The 22,619-nt window shown below is 37.5% G+C and overlaps 1 protein-coding gene across 12 annotated transcripts in view; it reads right to left on the bottom strand.

Moving 5' to 3' along the window:
* MBD5 (methyl-CpG binding domain protein 5) overlaps positions 1–22,619 on the bottom strand; it is a 440,770-nt gene that overhangs the window by 12,371 nt on the left and 405,780 nt on the right. For 9 of the 12 annotated variants that reach the window (XM_064586492.1, XM_064586493.1, XM_064586491.1 and 6 more), the window contains 3 exons: positions 17,032–18,057; positions 15,162–15,373; positions 10,036–11,244 (listed from right to left, as the gene is read on the bottom strand). In XM_064586492.1, coding sequence (XP_064442562.1) covers positions 10,036–11,244; positions 15,162–15,373; positions 17,032–18,057 — 2,447 coding nt within the window. The remainder of the gene's footprint in view (positions 1–10,035; positions 11,245–15,161; positions 15,374–17,031; positions 18,058–22,619) is intronic. The other 3 variants (XM_064586499.1, XM_045868906.3, XM_064586498.1) reach the window with 2 other exon arrangements.

Below are 22,619 nucleotides of genomic sequence, written 5' to 3'. Positions count from 1 at the left end.
TGCAAATATCTAATTACACAAGTTCATTGGGGACACCCAATTTCTTGTGTGCTAGAACAAGGGACAATTTTGTTCTAGTAACACTTCACAGAAGCCATGAAGAAATGTGTCTTGCTGAAATAACTGGAAAAGCTTAAGATGAGTATATCCATGTGTTGTTTTTTTTAAAAAAAATGGTGCCTGTATACATTTTCACATTTTATGTTAGAAAAGAGGTTTCATCTTGTATTCACTCACATGAAGAGAAAATGAAAGATATTTCACACATTACATTTATGTAATCTATGGCTAATTCCACTTATATTTAAATGACCTCCCCCCCTTGGCAGTAGGAAGGAAGCTCTCCTGTAACATAAACTTATAGTAGACACAAATTGATGTAGTGAAAGATCTCAGAAGGGATTGATGCAAGCAACAGAAAGATTCACAGTGAAACAAAGCAAGACATCAATATGAAGACTTACCCCACTGGTCTTAATTCTTAAAAACTAAGTTAGGTAAAACTATTTTTTTAATCTTCAATTTTTATTTTTAATTAAATAAGGAATAAGGGGCAATAAAAACATTTCTTGTACATTTATTATAGAAAAGTCACTTTTATCATTTAATACGGTAATACTGCAAACTAGTATTATTTTTATTATTTTACAGATGAGACTCAGTGAATTTAAGTAACATGGCCAGCACTGAAACTCAGGTCTGACTCCAAAGTGCTCGCTCAAGCTCTCTTCACCACACCAACTACAATATACATTGAAGTATACATTTTACACACACACACACACACACACATATATATTAAAAAATTAGGTCAAATTATTTTAAAACAAATTAGATTTTTACAGAAATTTAGATAACACATGCCCCAAATTATCTTTAAAAACTTTTTATGCTTGGATAATTTCTGGTGATTTTTCTGAACTAATCCTCTACCGCAATTTTTTTTTCATTTAAATTGCCTCTAAGGCTGTAAGGTACTCTATAATGAACTATATTATTTATAAAGGATTCAATGACCTTGAAAGAGAAAGCAATGATGGTGCTTTCTGAAACTAAATACAAATAAGATACACATAACTGTTTATTTCTGATATGACAAGATCATACATATCCAGAGGTAAATGTTTAGCTTATTTTGTTTCAGAATTTTAGTACTCTATTGAATTGTGAAATACATGAAAAGCATATGTTGTTTATAGGGAATTATTCATGCACTTATGCAATATTCAAGAAACTCTTTAAAGATACCAGCACCCCCTAAGATGGTATCGGAGAAGAACAAAATAAATTCAATTTCTAGTCAAACAGAAATCATATTTAATGATTTAATGAATACTTCCTCATAAATTACTTAGCTAACTTGTAAATGAAGAAAGTACTGAGAAATCAAATACATAAATGTAACATTAAAAAGGATAAACACACAAATATTTCTATAAACCTTACACTGAAGGAGCAAGTAATTTAAAACACTTAATACTTTGATCTGTAATTATAACCTTATATTCCTGTACATTCATAAGCCAGGAGTTCCATAAATTATTTAATCCCTATCTTGGTGAGAAATCATGGGAGGACTTTATAATGTACCTTTACTCATAACTGTCCCATAGTCTCACTCTAATAATGATGATGCTAACAGTAATGACCAACATGATATAACTCCTTGCACCTATGTCATTTAAGAATTAGAAACAACTACCAGAATTTATATGTATTTATAGTTCACATATTATCTCATGTGCAAATATACACATATAATGAATATTTTTTTTACTCCTAAAACCCTCTTTCACTCATTCACATTCTTCAGGTATCACAATTCTTCAACACGCATAGTCCTATAGCCTGTTCAGTAGGGTTGGCAACATACCCAGAAACATACCCATATACTCTTGTAAGGTGGAAGTTTAAGACTTTTCTGAACAAGTCTGAATCTCTGGTTGTCTATTTTGTTCACAAGGCACATATTAAAATTCGGTAATTTTATTAAGTTTGATCTGGGGTCAACGCAGTAGCATGTAGTCTATCTTAGAAGTAACTTAAATCTACCACAAAGGGAGACGCAAACCTTTCAGAGAGCCAAACTGACCCTCTGAAAGTGAGGGAGAGTATGTATCAGAAGAGCCTGGATCAAAGATCCTAGATCACTGTTGAATAGAGCCCATTAAGTAAAGATGATGTCAAAATTTCCTGCAGGCATTAAACCTGGTAACGGGATTGAATTTCTGGGTGATTTACTTTGCCGCTACTTAGTTGTGAGGCAAAGCTGTCACACAAAGGTCAAAGGACTGAGTACAAGCCACATCCCAGGTTTCATAAGAGAGGCAGGACAGCTGAACTCAAGCCGCCTTTTCATTCTTCACGCCTTTTTTCATGTCGTCAGCTCCTGTTGTTGGGGGAATGGCACTGTGCAGAGTACTAAGCTTAGAGTTAGGAGACGAGGGGTAGGGCTTGGTTTAACTGCCTGTCAATGTGTCCTTAGGAACGCTACTTTGCTGAGCTTCAGCTCCCTCAGCTGTAGAATAGGGATGGTTGGGTGCTTTCTAAACACCAAAGCACCAAAGGGTCATTAGTGGCATGTGATACAAGGACAGACCTTTAAACATTTTTAATCTGTTTATAGTCACAATCAGTTTATATATACTCATATAAGTTTATATTAGAAAAATACAAAAAACATTACACCTATGATTTCACACGTATTATATCTTAGAATAAGACTGAAGGAGTTATTTGAAAGTGGCTTGAATGGTGCCTAGTTCATAGTATGAGTCCAAAAAGTCTTTGTTGAATGAATAAATAAATAAATAAGTAAATGAATCTGAATAAAATTTTTAACTAAGTAATAGTACAGGCAAGCACGCAACTTTATTTTTGGTTTTCATTGGGGGGAGGGGCAGAGGGAGAGGGAGAGGAAGAAGGAGAGGGAGAATCTTAAGCAGACTCCATGCCCAGTGCGGAACCTGATGCAGGGCTCAATCTCACGACCCTGAGATCATGACCTGAGCTGAAATCAAGAGTTGGACCCTTAACTGACTGAGTCACCCAGGAGCCCCTAAAGGAACATTGCATGCATTTTTTTCCTATTTTTTTTTACAGAGAGGCAGCAGGGGGTGGGGGGGTCGGGGGGTGTAGGGAGCAGGCAACTTCAGCTGAAGCCTGGGAAGTATAGCCCTGAAGCAATAAGCAAACATGAGGCATTTATTAGGTTCATTATTGTCAAACATTAATTAAACAGTAAATATTTAAAAAAATCTTCCACCTGAAAAGGTCCTGTTAACTTAAGGGCAATATTGCAATATTTTTTTAAAAGTGGGAATTAATGATAAATAAATCATTCAAAGACTTGACTCACCTGTGACAATAAAGGATGAACCTAATTTTCCATCAGTAGTACTCATGGAAAAATTCCTAAAGTGAATCCCATTTTTCTTTTCAAATGAACTAACCAAATACACATTAACGATTTTTGTCGGTGACATTATGTGAGGCTTTGTGTGCATGTGTATGTGTGTGTGTGTTTCCTTTCCTCTTTACTTTGGAAGCAGGGTTTTAAGTAGTAGAAAAGTATACTACAGGACTAGAATAAATCTATTCTAAATGTACAACAGATTTCATATTGATCCACCACTCATACATGCAATTAAATGTTTTGGGTAAGCTCCTACCTCTAAAGCAGCACTGCTTAAAAGTTCATGAAGCATGTACCTGCCTCAAACCAAACTCCAGTTGCTACTATCCTTTTGAAAACTGTACCGACGAGTTCAAGAACTCCGTGTGGGTCTCAGTTTATCTGTAAATGGAGATAGGCCTCCTTTTCCTCTTTATCTTTGTTCCAGGGAAAAAGGTTACAGTATTTCACAATTCACTTCAGGGACATTCACCGTCTTACCTAAGCTTTTATTCTGTTTAGTCATTTTGTTAATATTCACATTTTTGGTCTTACCCAGTTCTTCATTGTTATTATCTTCCAAATTTTGATCAGGCACTGACTTCGTCATCCTGGCTTTTATCTTGCACATTACTTTTCAAAAACTATTTTCCTCCCATTTCAAGGAGATCCTGTTGCTACAGAGCATCGATTGCCCCTGCCATCCCACCAGCCACAATGCAGCCCAAATACTGTGGTTAGTGATCAAATGTAGAGACAAGGATTCATTCCCAACAGTAGTTAAGGAGATACCAAAGGCAAGGGCAATACACAAAGCATACTTTCTTTTTTTTTTTTTAAAGATTTTATTTATTTATTTGCGAGAGAGAATGAGAGACAGAGAGCACGAGAAGGAGGAGGGTCAGAGGGAGAAGCAGACTCCCCGCTGAGCAGGGAGCCCGACGCGGGACTCGATCCCGGGACTCCAGGATCATGACCTGAGCCGAAGGCAGTTGCTTAACCGACTGAGCCACCCAGGCGCCCTACAAAGCATACTTTCAACAGAGAATTACAGTGCCAAAGAATACAAACAGCTAATGCTGATAATCAAGCACAGAAAGGATGTTCTTGAAAGTAGAATGTTTAAACATCACAAGAGAGCTCATACTTCAGTTATACATCCTTAAAATGCGACGGTCAGCTCTCTCTCGTTATGTTTCACACTGTCAAAACGTGTGTGTGTGTGTGTGTGTGTGAGAGAGAGAGAGAGAGAGAGAGAGGGAGAGATACTCACCTGACACATAGAAAGTGTACTGTCCCAAAATAAGTTTGGTTATGAGTTTTAATAATGATGAATTTTGTCTCATTTGAATGTCTGACTATTCAGAGAACTATTTTTATCTCTACCTATCAAATACAACCACACATAAAAAGGCAAAGTGTGATTCTAAAGAGAGAGTACCCTGCCCACTACTTTTAAAAACATGTCTTCATTTATTCATGTGGTGTTGCACTGAAATGTACAACTTTTCTGGGTAATCAGAGGTCTCTACCTGTCCAACAACAACTAGTGTTTCCCTGAAGAGAAACATGGTGGTGCCAGTCCAGAAATAAATCCTTTCCTAAATTTGGCTCAAGTCAGAATACACATTTAATATACAAGCAATGAAATATGAAGACCGGGGCACCTGGGTGGCTCAGTCATTAAGCATCTGCCTTCGGCTCAGGTCATGAAACCAGGGTCCTGGGATCGAGCCCCGCATCAGGCACCCTGCTCCGTGGGAAGCCTGCTTCTCCCTCTACCACTCCCCCTACTTGTGTTCCCTCTCTCGCTGTGTCTCTGTCAAATAAATAAGTAAATAAATAAAATCTCTAAAAAAAAAAAAGAAATATGAAGACCAATGGGAAATGTTCAAAAAGAGTAAAAATTATGTACTCAAAAAATTTTTTTTTGATTATCACTTGAGTGTCAATCAATACTCTTAGGCTAGTTAATATAAGATCAGAGAGAGCAGATGATAATTACAAAATATATTTTAGAAAACAGGGGCACTTTTCCTATATTTACGTAATTATTGAAACAAGTACATAAAGATAACCATTTTCCCCCACAGTTGCATCTGCTTAAAATGTTTGCACATTGGGATGCCTGGGTGGCTCAGTTGGTTAAGCGGCCAGTCTTGATTTCAGCTCAGGTCATGATCTCAGGGTCCTACATCGGGCTCTGTACTCAGCAGGGAGTTCGCTGGAGACTCTCTCTCTCTCTCCCTCTGCCCCTCCTCTCCACTCTCTCTCTCTCTAAAATAAATAATCTTAAAAAAAAATGTTTGCACTTTATGGTGGATAGGTGTAATGCCAGTGGAAGCCATTTCCCTTTCCAAGAATTCCCTAATACTGTGCCAAGATCTGTCAGTGCATTTCTCTGGCTGTGATGATGTACTGGAACTCAGCACTGAGGTCTTATTCTTGGCCACTGAACCTTAACTATAAAGGATTCATGGTTCAGAGAGAAACTTGCATCATTTATTTAGAAAAAGTATAAATACCTTTCAGACCATCCTTCATTAGAAACTGGTAACAAAAGAAAGGAATGTATTAGAGAGTAAGGAGATACTACTTTTGAAACGGTGTAGTACCAGACACATAATATTCTTTAGTGTTTCACAAAGCTTCAGTATTGGGACAGCATCCTATAGGGGTGATTCAGCCCAACTTTTCATGGACTGTTAAACATCTCTACTAATTATTATTGTTGTATGTGTGGGAGTGGTGTAGGAAAATAAAGGAAGAAAGTCTGAGTTGGTATTCTTTAGAAACGTTGTTGGGAGAGGGACTTTCAGGCTCACTGAACAAAGTGCTTGAAAATGCTTCCAAGTAGAACTCCTGCTTGAAATGAAAAGCTAATAATAATTTATAATCAGATATGCCAATTTGTATGTGATGTGCTGAACTTCATTAAAAAACGGTCATAAACTATTTCATTCATTAAATATATTCATTATAATCCTCTCGCCCTCAACCTGGTTGGTAAATCCTTTATTCATGGATAATGCATAGGTAAACAATAACTAAACTCAAATTACCACAATTCCAGAGTGGTGACATCCAAATTAATAAGGTTGTCTAACATAAAAAGAACAGGGGCAAGGAGGCTAATTTTTACTGAGCCTCTTTTGTGTGCTGGATAATCTATTTATGGTATCTCATTTAATTCTTAAAACATCTTCTGAGTAGGAACTGATATTCCATTCCCACCTGAGAGGTGAAGAGATTGCAACTCAGGGAGATTAATACACCTACCCAGGAGCATTTAGGGAATGGACAGAGCTGGGATTAAGCTCATGTGAGAATGTCCAAAGCCCATGCCTCTTTCTGCCACACTCTGTGTTCTCCCTAGTTTCTGTAGACTATGTTCATACAGTGTTTGATGTTTTGAAATAAAACCTCTTAGGAAGCAATCTCCAAAAATGTAGAACTATTCTAATGCATTATTAGTAATGCTGCTACACTTAATACCCCACCAAAGATTAACAATGCCTTCCTAAGATCATAAACTGACCAGGTCATTTACTATCATGACAGCTGGCTAAAGTATCAACTTAAGGACATAATGGACATCTCAGCCCCAGGCCGATATCAGTGCTCCAGTCAGTCACAGCATTGATCTGTCAGTCCAGAGACCACCCATACAACCTGAAATCAAGAGAGGTGCCCAGCTTACTTTGAATTAGAAACCTGCAATACTGCTAATACATTGCTTTTTTAAAAAAAATTTTTGCCTACTTCTGAAAAGAATTTGAAGTGGTTTGCTGATAACAAAGACTGCAACAGAAAAATAAATGATAGGTTTTTGCGATGTGGGGGGTGGGGAGAGATAAGATGATAAATCTATTCTAACACTTGAGTTACATGGATTTTATCTGGAGGGATCTGACAGAATCTTGGATTAATTTACTTTGTGGACATGGAAATAGTATGAAAAACGGAGAATCTAAGAAGGTTTAAAATGATAATGTGTAAGAAAATTGTTTACTAAACCTTTTCTTCTGAGATACTACAAAGACAAACACTAGGGGGATGTGGTCCCACATTCCACATTAGCAAGGTGGAATTAATTAGATTTTACGTATAACAAATTGTTTATGGAGTCAGTCTCTTTCTTTCTCTCTCGACTTTATTAAAATGTCAGCCATTGCCACAGTATATAAAAGAGACCCTAATGCACAGCTTACCTTTTTAAAAGCAGAAATCTGATTAGTAATGCACAGACTTTATTTATCCAGCATTGCTGAGGACTAAGGGGTTCTATGTAAATAAAATTTACATCATGACTAGTTTGTTCACCAGACTGAGAGTACAAATTTTAAAAATGTATTACTGGATATCTTTTAAAAAAGCCCATGCTTTGTCTTACACAGATACTGAATATAGTTTAACTTTTTCTTGATGAACCAGGATTACCAAGACATCAAGCAAAGGCCATCTGGCTTGAAGTCAGACAGACTTGTGTTTGAAATTTCACCTTTTCTGGTCTTCTAAATTGAGAAAACTGCTTGGCTTGCTGGGCATCATTAAATAAGGTATGAGGAAGCCCTTCCTTTGTTTTGTGAACTATAGAAGAAAAAAGAGTGCTTGTGAAATAGTACTTTGTTTTGTTTTTTTAATGTGCAAAAGTGAGGTAGGTCCTGGGAAGACCAGAGGTTTTTTAAAAATGTTAAGTGCCCTAGAGCTTTTAAGGCTGTTATACCTTCCTTTTTAATGACAGATAAATATTTCATGTGTTATCATTAATATTTTATTATATGTTTTCAGTTTTGCACCTCTAATTGTGTGCTTTAAATTATTTTTTTTGAATTACTAAAAATATTTTTAGTGTGTCATGATATCAAGGTTTTGATACTAAGGCTGTCAGAATGCAAAATTACAATGTCAGATGGTGGGGGGTGGTGAGGGGAATATTTGAGTTGATAGAAACAATTTTATGTTCCCTGTTAGAAATTCATCTATTGCCTCCAATAAGGAAGAAGAATCTGGATTTTTTAAAACACTTATTATTGTATAGTGAGTGAAAACCAGTTGCTTATTTAAATGAAGCAAAATAAATGTTTCTTGGACTCTCAGATAATGATTTTTTTTAACGTGTATCTCCCCAAACATCAGTGAGTAACTCAATCCCAGGAGTTTGCAAACACAGACTAATCAGAAGATTAGGACCATTGTTTAATGTGAAAGGTGTTAAAAGTACATGCCTTTATTCTCCTGAGGACATAAAAAGATATTTAGACAAGGCATTTAAGATAGGAAGAATGATTCCAGGAAAGGGAGGCCATAATCTTTTCTTTCGTTAAGCTTATTGTAAAATGGCACTTAAAAAAGACTTGGTTTCATTTGCACAAAAATTGTAAAATAGTTCGGTGTCTACATCTTATATTTAGAGCAGTCCATTTATATCATAAAAGCCCAATTTTGCTGTTTCTAATTACTTTTTGAATAAACTGTCAAAAATATTTAGGTTTATCAACCTAAAGAATGTTTTGTCTGGTCTCAGAGAGATTAGAGAATAAAATGTTTTGTGAATAGGGGTATGGAATTCATTTTCTTATCTAACGTAGAAACACTATGCCCAGAGCGTATCCTGACAAGTATATATTAGGCATTATAAGCAACGGTTTAAGGACCTCCTGGTCATTTGGAGAAAGACAATCTTTTTATTGTGCTGGCAAAAATGTTTTTGGTTTCCTGCCATTAAACCTAAGTGCCAGTGGAGGTATGAACAGAGTTAAAATAGCTTTATGTAATATACTCTTTAAGAGAATAATATATATTTGTAAGAGTAATTTTTATTTCCTAAGGAGATGAAAAATTGTTTCCTCATCATATGTGGAGAATGTGCATAATTATCTCGTCCTGGTCAGATATAAATTTTTCTATCTGCTTCAAACATTCTGCATATTTCTCGCCTAGTGAACCAATTCTACCAATTGTGGGGGAGGGGGGAAACCCAGAAGACCCCTACTAATTTCTTCTAAATTGAATGGTAGTCTCATGGAGAAGTTTTCATTTAATTTATATGATCAGATTGTGTTAAGTAGAACCAGACTGTGGGGTTAAACATTTCCATATGTTATAAAGGCCCAGAACTTTTCCTGAAAGCAGACACCATTCTGAACACAGACGTTACTGGCTGCTTCCAGAAATGGCTGCAGCTGCACTGGGTTTCACCCTCTCCTCAGTTCTATGTGTCCCGTGTGATGCCATCCCCCAGCACTTCCTGTTACCCTATCTCTGCCACCCTCCTGGACTCCAAAGGCCACCAGATTTTTTCCCAGTCCTTGCCACTTGCCTTCATCCTCTGTGTATGGAATGAAGAGTTAGGTACATGCAGGGAAGGAAGGCAGAATTAACAAAATTCGGGAAATCTGGTTCCTGGGTTAGAGGCCCTAGTGGGATCTACAAAGGCTTCACAACTCACCCCTTGATATGACATTTTGGTGACTATAACCATCCCCTCTTCATTTTATGCTCCAGAAGTTTGTGAGACTTCAATGAGTCATGAAGAATCCTAATTTCAAATCCAAAGAATCCAAAGTGATGACAACAAAAAATAACAATTGATATCTGAACAAAGGTTAGTATTTGACAATGGATAAAGATTGGTATACCTTCCCTTCCTCGGGGCTTTGTTGACATGAATTGTGAACGTCGTCTTCTCTTACTAATTTTCCAGGCCAAGAAGTAAGTCCTTTGATTTGGCCCCAGACCAAGTCGCCAACGTTGAACGTCCTTGGCCTATAATGTATCAACTCATTTGAAGAAGGGGAATCTGGATTCCTTAGGTCATCTTCACTACTAATGCTTTTAGCATCTGAAGGGCTAGGCACACACCCATTAATGCTTTTGGCATTAAAGTCTCCATTGTAATGGATGTAGTCTTTGACTAGAGAACTTTCCAAACTATTTGAGGAGCTTGGAGACTGTTCCTCTAGGACCAGGTCTTGCCTTGCGGTGCTCAGCAGCTCTCCAAAGCCCCGACTCTGTCGAGGTCTGTTCCCATTAATGTGTGCGCATCTTTCCACAGTGTTCTCTAGTCTCTCCTTAAAACTCATCATAGTTCTTTTGTAGTTATTATACCTGAAATTTTCTTCCAGAATTTTATCCCCTTGACAGTTTCTTGGTGGTAACAGTACTGGGTGCTGTTCCCCAGGCAGAAATGGCAGTGTAGAGACATTGTTGGACCTCTCGTGACAAGGACTACTGTGGATATGGCCTGGATGATCTAAAAATTCCTCACACTTCCACCTGTTCCGCTCCCCTCCAGGGCTTTGCTCCCCATCCCACTGTTTTTTGGATGTGTGGCAACTTGCTGACTTGAAATATTCAAACCCATCTCCTTCATTTGAGTTTTTCCCATGGTCCAGATTCCTGGGCAGCCGAGCCCCTCTTGCATTCCTCAGCCTACCATCATGATCGACACTGCCCATGTTTCGTCCATGAATGACCGCACTGACAGCACTGGGGAGACTTAATGGGTCACCAATCGAGGCAGTGAAGGCACTCATGGCACTCAGAGCTGGAATGGGGCTGATCTGAGTTGTACTGTTGACTGCAGTGGTGATGACAACCTGCATTCCTTTGCTGGCTGCATCCACAACTGCTTTGTAAATGGCATCTACAGAAGCATCACCTTGGCCACCCACAATGAGGCCATCCTTCACCTGCTGACCAAGAGATGGGTCAATCCTCGGCTGCAACTCACAAGATGTATCTTGGAAAGGTGGAAGTGTAGTGTTTGGATTCTCAGGAAGTGCCGTGAGCCCCGGCTGAGTGCTTATTCTTTTGTTTAGGAGAGCTGCATCTTCCTGCATTCTCACCTTTAAGAAACAGACAGGAAGCAGTGAGAGAGAGAGAAAAGTTTTTAAAGACCTCAAAAAGAAAGACCATAATTTTAAGATTTACCAAAAGGCAAACAAATGTAGCAAGGAGAGAAATATAAAGAAAGGACAAGGCTCAAAATGAAATAAAAAGTCACTCTGCATGGAAAAGTTTGTGTCTTGATTATATTTGGGTAGTTTCTTTGGTTGAAATCATTTCACAGATTTTTTTTAAAGAATTCATCATCGGGGCACCTGGGCAGCTCAGTCAGTTGAGTGTCGGATTCTTGGTTTTGGCTCAGGTGGTGATCTCGGGGTCTTGGGATCAAGCCCCTGGTCAGGGCTCTGCACTCAGTGGGGAGTCTGCTTCTCTCCTTCTCCTTCTGCCCCTCCCCCTGCTCATGCACTCTCTCCTTTCTCTCTAAAATAAATCTTTTTTAAAAAAACAAATAAACAATATATTTCTAAAATAGATAGATAAAAAATAAAGAACTCATCATTACCAAACATTTTCTAGAAAAGTTAAAGTTGAGGTGGTTGTACACAAACTGTTTTCAGGTAATGACTCCACATATTTTTAAAAAATATTTATTTATTTGAGAGAGAGAGCGAGAGAGCACACACACACACAGAGGGAGAGGGAGAAGCAGACTCCCCACTGAGCAGGGAGCCCAATGCAGGGCTCAATCTCAGGACCCTGAGATCATGACCTGAGTCAAAGGCGGCCACTTAACAGACTGAGCCACCCAGGTGCCCCATGACTCCACATATTTAAGTGTCATTGCAGGTTTTACAACATTGGAAATCAAAGAGAGAAACAAGTCAGTCACCAGCACTCCTCAAATTACAAAGGGAACCAAATTTTGAAAAGGAGTTCTAAGTCACTGATATTTCTACTGAAATACAACATAAGCCAAAAGAAAATTCTCTCTCTCTCTCTCTCTCTATATATATATATATATATACACTCTTAATGATAAAATATTTCTGATACAACACTGTATTTTTGAAGAGTTCAGACAGAATAGCGACACCTACTCTTTAACCTTACCAGGCTACTGACTGGGGGACACCCCCATGCTGTCAGCAGTGACAATGGGTCTCTATAGAAGTGATTCTTTTTTTTTTTTTAAAGATTATTTATTTATTTATTTATTTATTTTGAGAGAGAGAATGAGAGACAGAGAGCATGAGAGGGAGGAGGGTCAGAGGGAGAAGCAGACTCCCCGCCGAGCAGGGAGCCCGATGCGGGACTCGATCCCGGGACTCCAGGATCATGACCTGAGCCGAAGGCAGTCGCTTAACCAACTGAGCCACCCAGGCGCCCTATAGAAGTGATTCTTAACTGGGAAGAGAGGCAGGGAGAGAATGCCCAGCAGGTAAGAATATCAACGCTCAGGACAGGAAGGATGAGTGCAGTTTGAAAAAGTCCCTAAGGTTATTCTAATTGCACCAACCCCACCTAAGAATTGCTGCTCCAGATCATTGCTACTTTGGATTTTCTCCTCAGTGATTTCTCCCTTCTTGTCTTCGCATCCTTTCCCACTAAACCAGAACCTGGGATCCATCAGCACATCAACCACTCTCTTGTTATTCTCCCACTGTCCACACCTACCAGATAAAATCTCAATCTGGGATCAATTTAACTGCCTGCTATCTTTATCCACAGTGAGAATGCTGAGTATCTGTCTAGGAACTTAAGGCTTTCAACTACAGTAGGGGGCTTATTGTTTCCATCAATCTAATGATCCTCTAGTTAGGTAACATTCTCCTTCACAACTATTCAAATCTTTATCCACTTCTTCCAGCTGGCTGCTCCACCATCTCCAGCAGTATTCTTAGTGGATAACCTTACTTAACAGAGAAAATGGAGTTGATAGGTTAAGAATTCTCGTAGTTCTTATACTCTGCTACTTCCTACCCCCTCACAGCACATACTTCTCTGCAACTATACATGCCCCAAATCCTGCCCCGCTTCCCAGTGTAAGAGGGGCCTCTTCGGCTTTCTGAGGGTAAGTCCTCCATTTATGCTCTGGATCCCAAGGCACTCCTCAGGGATTTTGCCTCATCTGTCATCCCTTCTCTTCATTATGTTCAATCTTTTCCACTTTTTTTTTGGGGGGGGGGCCTCTTTCCTTTAGCATACAACCATGTGCATAGCTTCCATATTTTAAAAGTTTGCTTCAACCTACATCTGCCTTGGGGCACCACCCTTTTACTCTTATGTTCTTCATAGTTAAGTTTTTGAAAGAGTAATTCACACTCTTTAATTCCTAACCTTTTTATCCTTCCATCCATTGCAATCTGTCTTGTGCTCCTACTACTCCACAAAAACTGAATTCTACCTGTTAGTGGTGATGTCCCAAATCTAGGGGATTCTCTTCAGGCTTTATCTACTTGCTTGAAATTCTCAGTGACATGGCTGGGCACTTTCTCCTCCCTTCTAAATTATTTTATTACATAAGATGTATCTGAATAGTTTCTCATTGTCAAAAAAGATAAAAATGTTCTTTACCACTACTCCCCACCCAAACCTGACTTTCCCATCCCACTCCAATTCCATTTCCTTTCTCAGAAATAATCAGTGCTGGAGTGCATCCTTGCAGACACTTATGTTTGATATATTAAGGTGTGTAGGTATATATCTAGTTTTCTCTCCTTTCTTCTTTCACATAAATGGTATAGTATTTTAGTACTGTTCTGTAACATCACAGTATTAAAGTCTTGCATTCTTGTGGATCTTTCCATATCAGTTATGTAAATCTACCTAGACCTTTTAAACTACTAGACAGACAGATATATCATAATACATTTAACTATTTCCAGACTGATGGACACTTAAGAGGTTTCTAATTTTTGCTGCCACAAATCATGTTGTAATGAACATTCTAGCATGTGCCCTTTTGTTCACATTGGAAGATTTCTCTAAAAATAGATACAAAGAGGCTGGACTTCTGCATCAAAAGATATGTATTTTTAAAAACCTGATAAACTATCAAATTAACCTCCAAAAGAACTGTATCAGCATACAATCAGACCAACAATGTATCTAAAAGAATCCATTTCTCCACACTACTGTCAGTAAGGGATATCAATCAATCTGATGGACACATTAGTGTTGTAATCTGTATAACTCTGATTACTCTTTTCATATGTTCATTAATAATTTATTTTTCATTTTCTGTGAATTTTCTGTTCAGATCTATTGCTCATTTTTTAAATCAATTACCTTTTTTCCCCTGATTTGTAGGAGCTTTTTTTCTATAATGGATGTCAATTATTTGCCATTATTATGCAAGTATTTTTCTGCCAGGTGCCACTTGTCTTTAAGTTCATTTAGAATACCCTTATCATACAGAGATGTTAAAGTTTTAAATATTCAACCCTATTACTTCTTTTTGACTTCTTGATTTTGTGCCTTACTGAAAGAACCTTCTCTACCTCAAGATTATTTAAAAAATACTTCTATATTTTCTTTTTTTATTTATTAAGTGTTACTCTTTTCATCTCCTTAATCTATCAGGAATGTATTCAGCTTGTAGAATTAAAGAAAGACTAAGTAGTTGAAGCCAGGGTGGGTGGTAAGGGCTGGGGCTGGTGACTGAGACCGAGCCAGCAGGTGAGAGATACGGATTTCAATCAGGAGAGCAATGGAAACCACGAAAGGGTTTAAGAGGATCCTACGATCAGTTTTTACTATCAGCTCTGAAAGGACCACAGAGATACCTCAGACAAAATAAAATAACCTTCACGAAAAGACTAGAATGTTGAACAATATTCATTATCGGGAAATAATCGTAAATGGAGGTGAGAGGACACATGACCTCCTTCTCCCGTCTCTTCTCTTCTCCCCAGTTAAGTGTTTCAACAGACCTAGACATTATTTGCTATTCGAGGAACCCAGCGAAGGAGAGTACCTGAAAGTTCTGAAACAGACAAGCCATGGGGTTACTGTTAGCCGCACAAGGAATTGTGGGCTGTCCTTGAAATGCCTGCAGGTTCTGGTACCCCTGAAGAAGTTGCTGTTGCTGCTGCTGATTTGGAGGAAACATCTGATTGTTGTTTAACAGCGACTGCAGGTGAGTCAGTTGATGGTTATTCAAAGTATTGTTTATTGAGGACATGTCACCTATAGTTTGAAAGACATAAAATGTAAGTCAGTGTGACTTGTTGGAGATCCTATGCCTATCTTTGCACCTGAGGATTCCTGCAACAAAAACTGAAAACTAGACCTGACGTGGTCATTCTTTTCTCTTTTTCTCCTCAAGGTTTTCCTAAGTGGTAAATAAAGAGGAGTTTTATTACTTAATTTTATCTTTCATAATCAGTTTTTTTATTTTATATCCTGGAGACACTGCTTAGTCTTTGCTCTATCCATTAGCCAATCCCTATATGTTGAGCTTCAGTGTTACATAATTCCTTGAAATTATTTTTTCTAGAGCACTTGAAACTAAAGGTTGAAATTAGTCCTAAAATGTTTTAGTAATCATAAGTCTTTGAGCAAATTATTAAAATGAATGGGTCTGAATAGGCCTTATTTACAAAATTTAGTTCTCAAGCCACAGTCATCAATAAATACCACCAAATAAAATCAGATTTGGCCTAGAAATACATATTTTGTTTTTAAGTAAAAGGTTGGTCACCTAAAATTAAAATTGTAACGAAAGCTAACAATACAAAAGAATTCACTGTAATCATTAAAATAAATGTTATACAGACGGGATTAGTGAATGACTACGTTTATATTCAGAACTCACGTTTAACTTGTTTGGAAATTACACTGAAATGCTCTTGAAGACAATGTCATTGAAATTGTCTTGTAACTTGAAATATGTAAATCTGTAATGCTTTTTAAATTATTTAACTGTTGATTTCAATGCCAAATCGAGCTTATAAACTATAGCAACTAGTAAACCATAAAGTTAGTAAACTGTATTATAAAGGTGTCCATAAACTCAAGAAATATATTATTATTAATTTTTATGTACTGAAGATGCCCTTGTGGCAATATCATGTATATTTGCCTGTTTCCAGACTTTATGGACACCATCTCTGTACTTAATATCATAGTTGCCTGCATGAGTCAGTTGGACATACTTGACATTATTTTCTAACCTTTTGGTGATAGAATACTCTACGTGAAGGATTTTGCTTGTAAGCCACAAAGTTCTAAAGAATTACACTCTCTGAGGCAATCTATTGCCTCAATCTATTGCCTCTCTCAATCGCAGCTATTGAGACTGTCTGTTTCCTTGAACTTGGGCAGAGTTTATCTTTGAATGTTTTTATGCCTTGTTTCTTATTTTGCTGGATAAGCATTTCGTTTTATTTATTTAGGGATCACCTGGACAAAACACTTCCTCAAGCTGTTTCCATCCACAGTGCAGCTGCTCATACCAACCCTGTGATGCCACACCAACTAAAATTCAAATAAAAGTTATTTTTAAGATGGACCTGTGCTTTATTTTTTGAAAAATAAGACTCTACTTGGCTTAAGAGAATGATAGGTAGGTTAGGTTTAAGTGGCATCAGAATTAGAAGATCAGAGAAAGCAGATTAAGGTGATATTTAGTACTGCTAGAGTAGGGGAAAAGGAAAAAAGTCATTTTTGTGTTTGTATAACTATGGATGTGTGGGGGTGTTATTATATTTAGTTCCTTAAGCAAGCTGTGACATACCAAAAACATTTTTAAAAAATAGTGTGACAAAATGGAGTTTTTAAAGGAGGAGAAAATAGAATTAGAAAAACGTTTCTTTTGTAAACATTTGTGAAACAGTTTAACTTACCAAGCAGACCCGTCCCCAGTAGAGGGTTAAGTAGCTGTGGCACCACAGAGTTACTGTTGAGTTTAGCGGGACCAGGTGTACTCCCAGCATTATTAGATACATTCAGCAATGTTTCTGCCATTGACACCACTGCTGTCCCACCAAGTGTTGAGACAGTCAGTGCTGCCACTGCTGATGATGTAGTGGTTGTGGTAGTGGTTGCCTGGGAGGAAGTTGCTATGGAAACCTCTGGATGATTAGCGGTGTTGGCCGATGCTGAGTTCAGGACACCTCCCAACAGCTGGGGATTCAAGGCCATCAATCCTGAGGCCCCAGTGACAGCTGGGAGGAACAGGGGGTTAAAAGTAGTGTCACTGCCTGCAAGGCTTGGTAAAGGGTTCCCCAGGGGGCTGGCTAAAAGGGTCTCAGCTCGGCTGCTCTCGGACTGATTGCTTGGCAAACGGTCTGGTGGGGCTGTCATCTGTGTTAATGAGGGTAAAGGGGTATTTTGCTGTTGCAAGAGATCTGAGATGGTCAGATTGAAAGATGGCAGGGGAAGCATGGCAGCTGCTTGGGCTTGGTTCTGAAGCAGGGCCGCTAAGAGCTGAAAGTGAACGGGCTGCAATACCTGCCCATCCATGTCACCAGAGAGGAAAGCTAAAGCAGCGTTTACATTCGGGTTGAGAAAACCTAAAGGGTGGAGGTTGATCTCAGACTTGCCTTCTCCTGCTGAAGGCTGGAGGATATTTAATAGATTCTGGCTTAGGAGATGCTGTTGATTCACTGGCAAAGAGATAGGTAGAGGACTGAGGAGGCTGGGGTTCAAGGGGTGTGGAAGATGGTTGTTTGAAGTGCTGTTGGATGGAAAATGAAGTGCGTGCTCCTGGCCAACATAAGGAAAGTCACTCCCAATAGGCAGCTGACTCTGCAGTGGGTTTCCAGCTGCGGTGGTAACTATGACACCATCTTGAAGAACAGATGTTGTCTTGGTGATGGCAGGGTGGTTGGTGCCGGCTATGGCTATGGAGGACGACGATCCTGAACCGCCTGGAATGAAGAAGGAAAAAAACCAAACCACTTATTAATTGTGGGTGTTAAGGAAGATGACCCCATAAAAATACATTAAGATACATTTCAATTAACTCCTGACGTGTCATCTTTGAGGATTTACACCAGGTTAATTATAATCAGAGATGAGTCGGAATCTGTTAATAAAACTTAAGTCTAACATTATACTTCCTAATCAGCTTGGAAAATACGTATATTGAAGAAGTTTAGAAATATTAAAAAAATACAAAGAAATAACTGTTTCTAACTAACAAATAGCTTGTTCTTCACAAGCTGGACAAAGTGAGGATAGGGGAATCTGTGTTGTAGTTCATTCAATTGGCTAGATAAAGGTAACAAGGCTTTATTTTTCAAAATATATTTTTTATTTAAGAAAATGTTTTTGGTCTTGATTTATAATATTACCACTTGCTTTTAGTGAAAAAAAAATAACTGGAATATGCATGAGAGTACAAAACAGAAAATAAAAAATACCTATGGAGATAACTATTACTATGTTAGTGCGTAGTTCCTCAAGCTTTTCCCACCTGTATGTTTATACACATGCAGACTTATATACACATATTACACATTTTAACAAAAATGGAATCATGTTGTTTTGTAACTTTTTTCCTTTATCAATATGTTTTGAATATCTTTCCACGTTAACTTGTGTTAACTTCAGAGCCATTTTAACTATTATCATGTATCAATATACCAAAATTTAATCAATCCACAGTTGTGGATATTTGATTGTTTAAAATCAAATTACAATTACTATTGTAAGCAACACTACGATAAACATTCTTATTAACTCATCTTCGCCAATATGCTCAATTATTTTCTAAGGATAAATTCTTAAAAATGGAATTCCAGAGATAAAAGGGTTTTATATATTTTTAGAGCTTTGGATACATATTGTCAAACTGCCCTAGAGTGAAGCTGATCAATGCACATTCCACTTACATTTTTATAAACAGTGTATAGCAGTGCTCATTTCTCACCAACACTGTATTTTATCATTATTTCTTAATCTTCATCACTCTGATAGCATAAAGATACTCTGTACTTAGGATTCCTTAAATCAGACCAAATGCTACAATCCAAATAGCATTCTTAATCTTGAAAGTCTTACGCTAGAGATGAAAACTCAAGGAACTTAACATTTAAAAACATAAACTTTCAGTTGCTTAGGATTATGATCATTTTAGCTGTTCTCAATCCAAGCTGCACAATAGAATTACTACCTGGAGAACTTGAAACAAACAAAAACCATGCCTGGGCCCTATCCCAGACCAGCTGAAAACTCATCTCCTGGGGTACAGCCTGAGCAGTAGTATTCTTTGAAATCACCCCTGGTGATCCTTATGCACAAGGGATGGAGTGGGAGAATCACGTTCTGTTGAAAAGGAACCTACAATCATTTTTTCTAATAAAAGGTCTTTCCCTAAAGAGATGCATTATGTAATATATGCATTCAGCAAATACTGTTACAGGCTTATGCATTTAATTTTATATTAAACACATATATGATATAATGAACAGCATCAGTGTTATTGAAACTCTAAAGTAATTCAAACACTGTACTGCTGTGCTAAGCCCTAAGAAACTTTATATTTGACCATGTTATCATTGAGGCCTGTCCAAATACAAATATACAGAAATGTTTCCAGAGTCGTAGTAGTACCACAAATATAATTTTATATTCCTCTTGTTGTCTTCTAACAGAATAACACCAGAATTTTTCCGTTTTGATACACAGACATTTGTATTAATCTTTTTAACCTCGTATCATATGGATTGATCATACTTATTGAACCATTCTGATAAAGTTTGGCATTTATATTTTCACGTTTTCATCGTTATATATAACACAGGGATGAATATCTTCCTGCATATGATACTTTGCTACCTTTGAATTTTTCCTCAGGAAAAACTGGTATGATTGGCATGATTGCTGTGAGAATCAAAGATAGGTAAGTGAAAGGCTTGTAATGTGTAAAAGTCTATACAAATAAAAGAGCTATCATTGTCAGCACTATTATTTACATTAGTAGTTGTAGTTAGTAGTGGTGATGTAGTAATAGCAGTAAGTAGTATGTATATGCAACACACCTTCTAGAATATCTCTATATTGTACGACTTTGCAATTTTTCCCAGCTGTCATGTCTGTTTTTTAAGTTCTCAGTGTTTCATTTAAAGAATGAGATTAAAAAAAAAACCCTCTGTTTAAAAATATATAAATATTTATAAAATATTATCATGAAACAATGACTATGTTCACAGAGTAGAGTAAGAACACTTCGAAAGCTGAAGTAGGCATATGGTGTTACAATTCTTTAAATGTTAATTCACATTTGTAATAAAACAATCAACACCTTGAACATTTCATTGCTTCTGAAAGTTTGCTGCTATTTCCATAAATAGGCACTATGCTTTATTTGCATTTGGAAACCATCTTTTTAAACAAGCTAATAACAACTCTTATTTACTGGTAATCGCTGTCTGTGGCCTTTTTTCCTATCTGTTAACCAACAGTGACATATTTAAATGTATAGATCACCATTCCTCTAACCACAGTCAGAGCACAAATTTTCCCAAAATACTCTAGCAAGGCTTCATAGAGGTAGGGTTTCCTTAGAGGTCTCTGTTATTAATATTTTTGTCTTTTTTTGTAAGAGAGAAGCATCCATATTTAGGATGCAAGAAAGTAGACATTTGGGGACATTATTCTAAAAGCCCTCCATCTAAATATTCGTGAGGAATGACAATAAAGAAATATGGTTACTCTGTGTGTATTTTTGTATTACAAACAAGAAGATGGTGAACACCACAAGCTTCTTAAGGGTAATATGTAAATCAAGGCCTGTTTTTTATTTTCTCTAATTTTCAGCAACAAACATGAATGCTCTGCTGAACAAAAGGATAGAAACGGTGATACAAAACAACAACAACAAAAACAGCACGCTGCCCTTTTCTTGCAGGAAATCAGAGTTTAGGAAAAGTGATAAACGCACAAATCTCCCTGTCTTTCTTTTTCCTCTCTCAAATACACACCTTTTGAGAGCTTATATGAATCAGGAAATTTTAAAGCTCTGTTCATATAGCTAGTGTAACTATAATGCAATATGCTAAGAGATTTAACAGGTATATAACCGGAGGTGTTAAAGTAAACTAAACAAGTGGTAACATTTGATCCGGGATTTGAGAGTAGAAAAGGAGATAGAAAGGGCTTCCAAGTAGAAATAAGGTCATTAGGAAAAAAGACAAGGCGATAATAAAGTGCATGGAGGTTTTTATCCTGAAAACAAAGAAATGTGACTGAAAATATTGTAGGCTGCCTTTCCACACACCCCTACCTTCCCACCATGGTTAAACCTGCTGCCTTAAACAAGCAGCACAAAAATTTAAAATCATCTTCTAAACCATTAAAGGCAAGGATCACTTCTTATTTCCAAGACCTAACATGGTCTCTAACATTCAGTTGGCATTCCAAAAATGTTGGTTGAATGAATCTACTAAGATCGTAAAACCTGCATTCAAGTCCTAGAAATCAGAGCTTTTGGTGCTGTGTGTGTAGCATCTATGTATGGGAAGTAAGGAAGAGCACACCACCCATTTGTGGAGAAAGTGAAAACTGATTCTCCAGCATTGGTCCAAAGCCAGGAGATAAGGGACAGGAAAGGAGATGCTTAGAGGAGGACAAGTTACTTTAGACTCTCGTGTGTTCCAGAGAGTTAAAATCCCCTTACACAGGAAAAGGTCCATCTCCAAGTACTCTGAGTTCTTCAAGTCACTCAGTAATGCTTGGGGTCATCCAAAGAGGACCTTGAATTTTTATATCTGAAGCAAACTGGAGCTTGCTTATTTCTGAACCACTTAATCTTGAATAGGCACTCTCTGGCAAAACTACTTCATAGTTCTGCACAAAAACCATATGGTCTCTTGAAGCTTGTGGGGAAAAATGTTTTCTTAAAGCTGAATCTTTTTTTTTTTCCAGCCAAGATGTTTTGTGCTTAAACTAATGAAAGGGACAGTTGCTAAGTTTTTTTTTCTTTTTAAGCAAACTATTCACTAAACATTTAGTAGTTAAACAACTAAAAGGCAGCTGGAGCCTGGAACAAGTTAGTAAGCTGGAGAAGTCCTTTAACTGGAAAAAAAGAGATTATTTTACACCAGCCAGCAGCAACATGAACTGGCATAATTTCTCTTTCTCATTGTCTCTGTTGCTTTTAATGAAATCAGAGATAAGACTCGAAAGCCATCCAAATAAACTTTCGGTGTGAGATCACGTGCCTAGACACCCAATCAGAGATTGAGATAAACCAGGACAATCAGGAAACGACAGTGGTAGCTTGCCCAGTGGGGTAGATTCCTGGATATAAAGAGTACTCTTTGTCCACACATGTAATTTATGATGTGTGTGAGTGTATATGTGTCCGTACATACCAAAATAGTACCAGTAAATTTTTTTTTTAGGATTTTTAAAGGATATTTTCCTACGATTACTAGTTTCATTCTTAAGATTTTCTTCTGCCTCATTTTAAAAAAATTTGTTTTCT

The sequence above is a fragment of the Mirounga angustirostris genome, unplaced genomic scaffold (genome assembly GCF_029215605.1).
Source record: "Mirounga angustirostris isolate CCGP_5_RB_7025 unplaced genomic scaffold, mMirAng1.0.hap1 SCAF_3, whole genome shotgun sequence".
NCBI lineage: Eukaryota > Metazoa > Chordata > Mammalia > Carnivora > Phocidae > Mirounga > Mirounga angustirostris.
The sequence above is the reverse complement of the archived record's forward strand: the minus strand, read 5'-3'. Positions and strand labels throughout refer to the sequence as shown.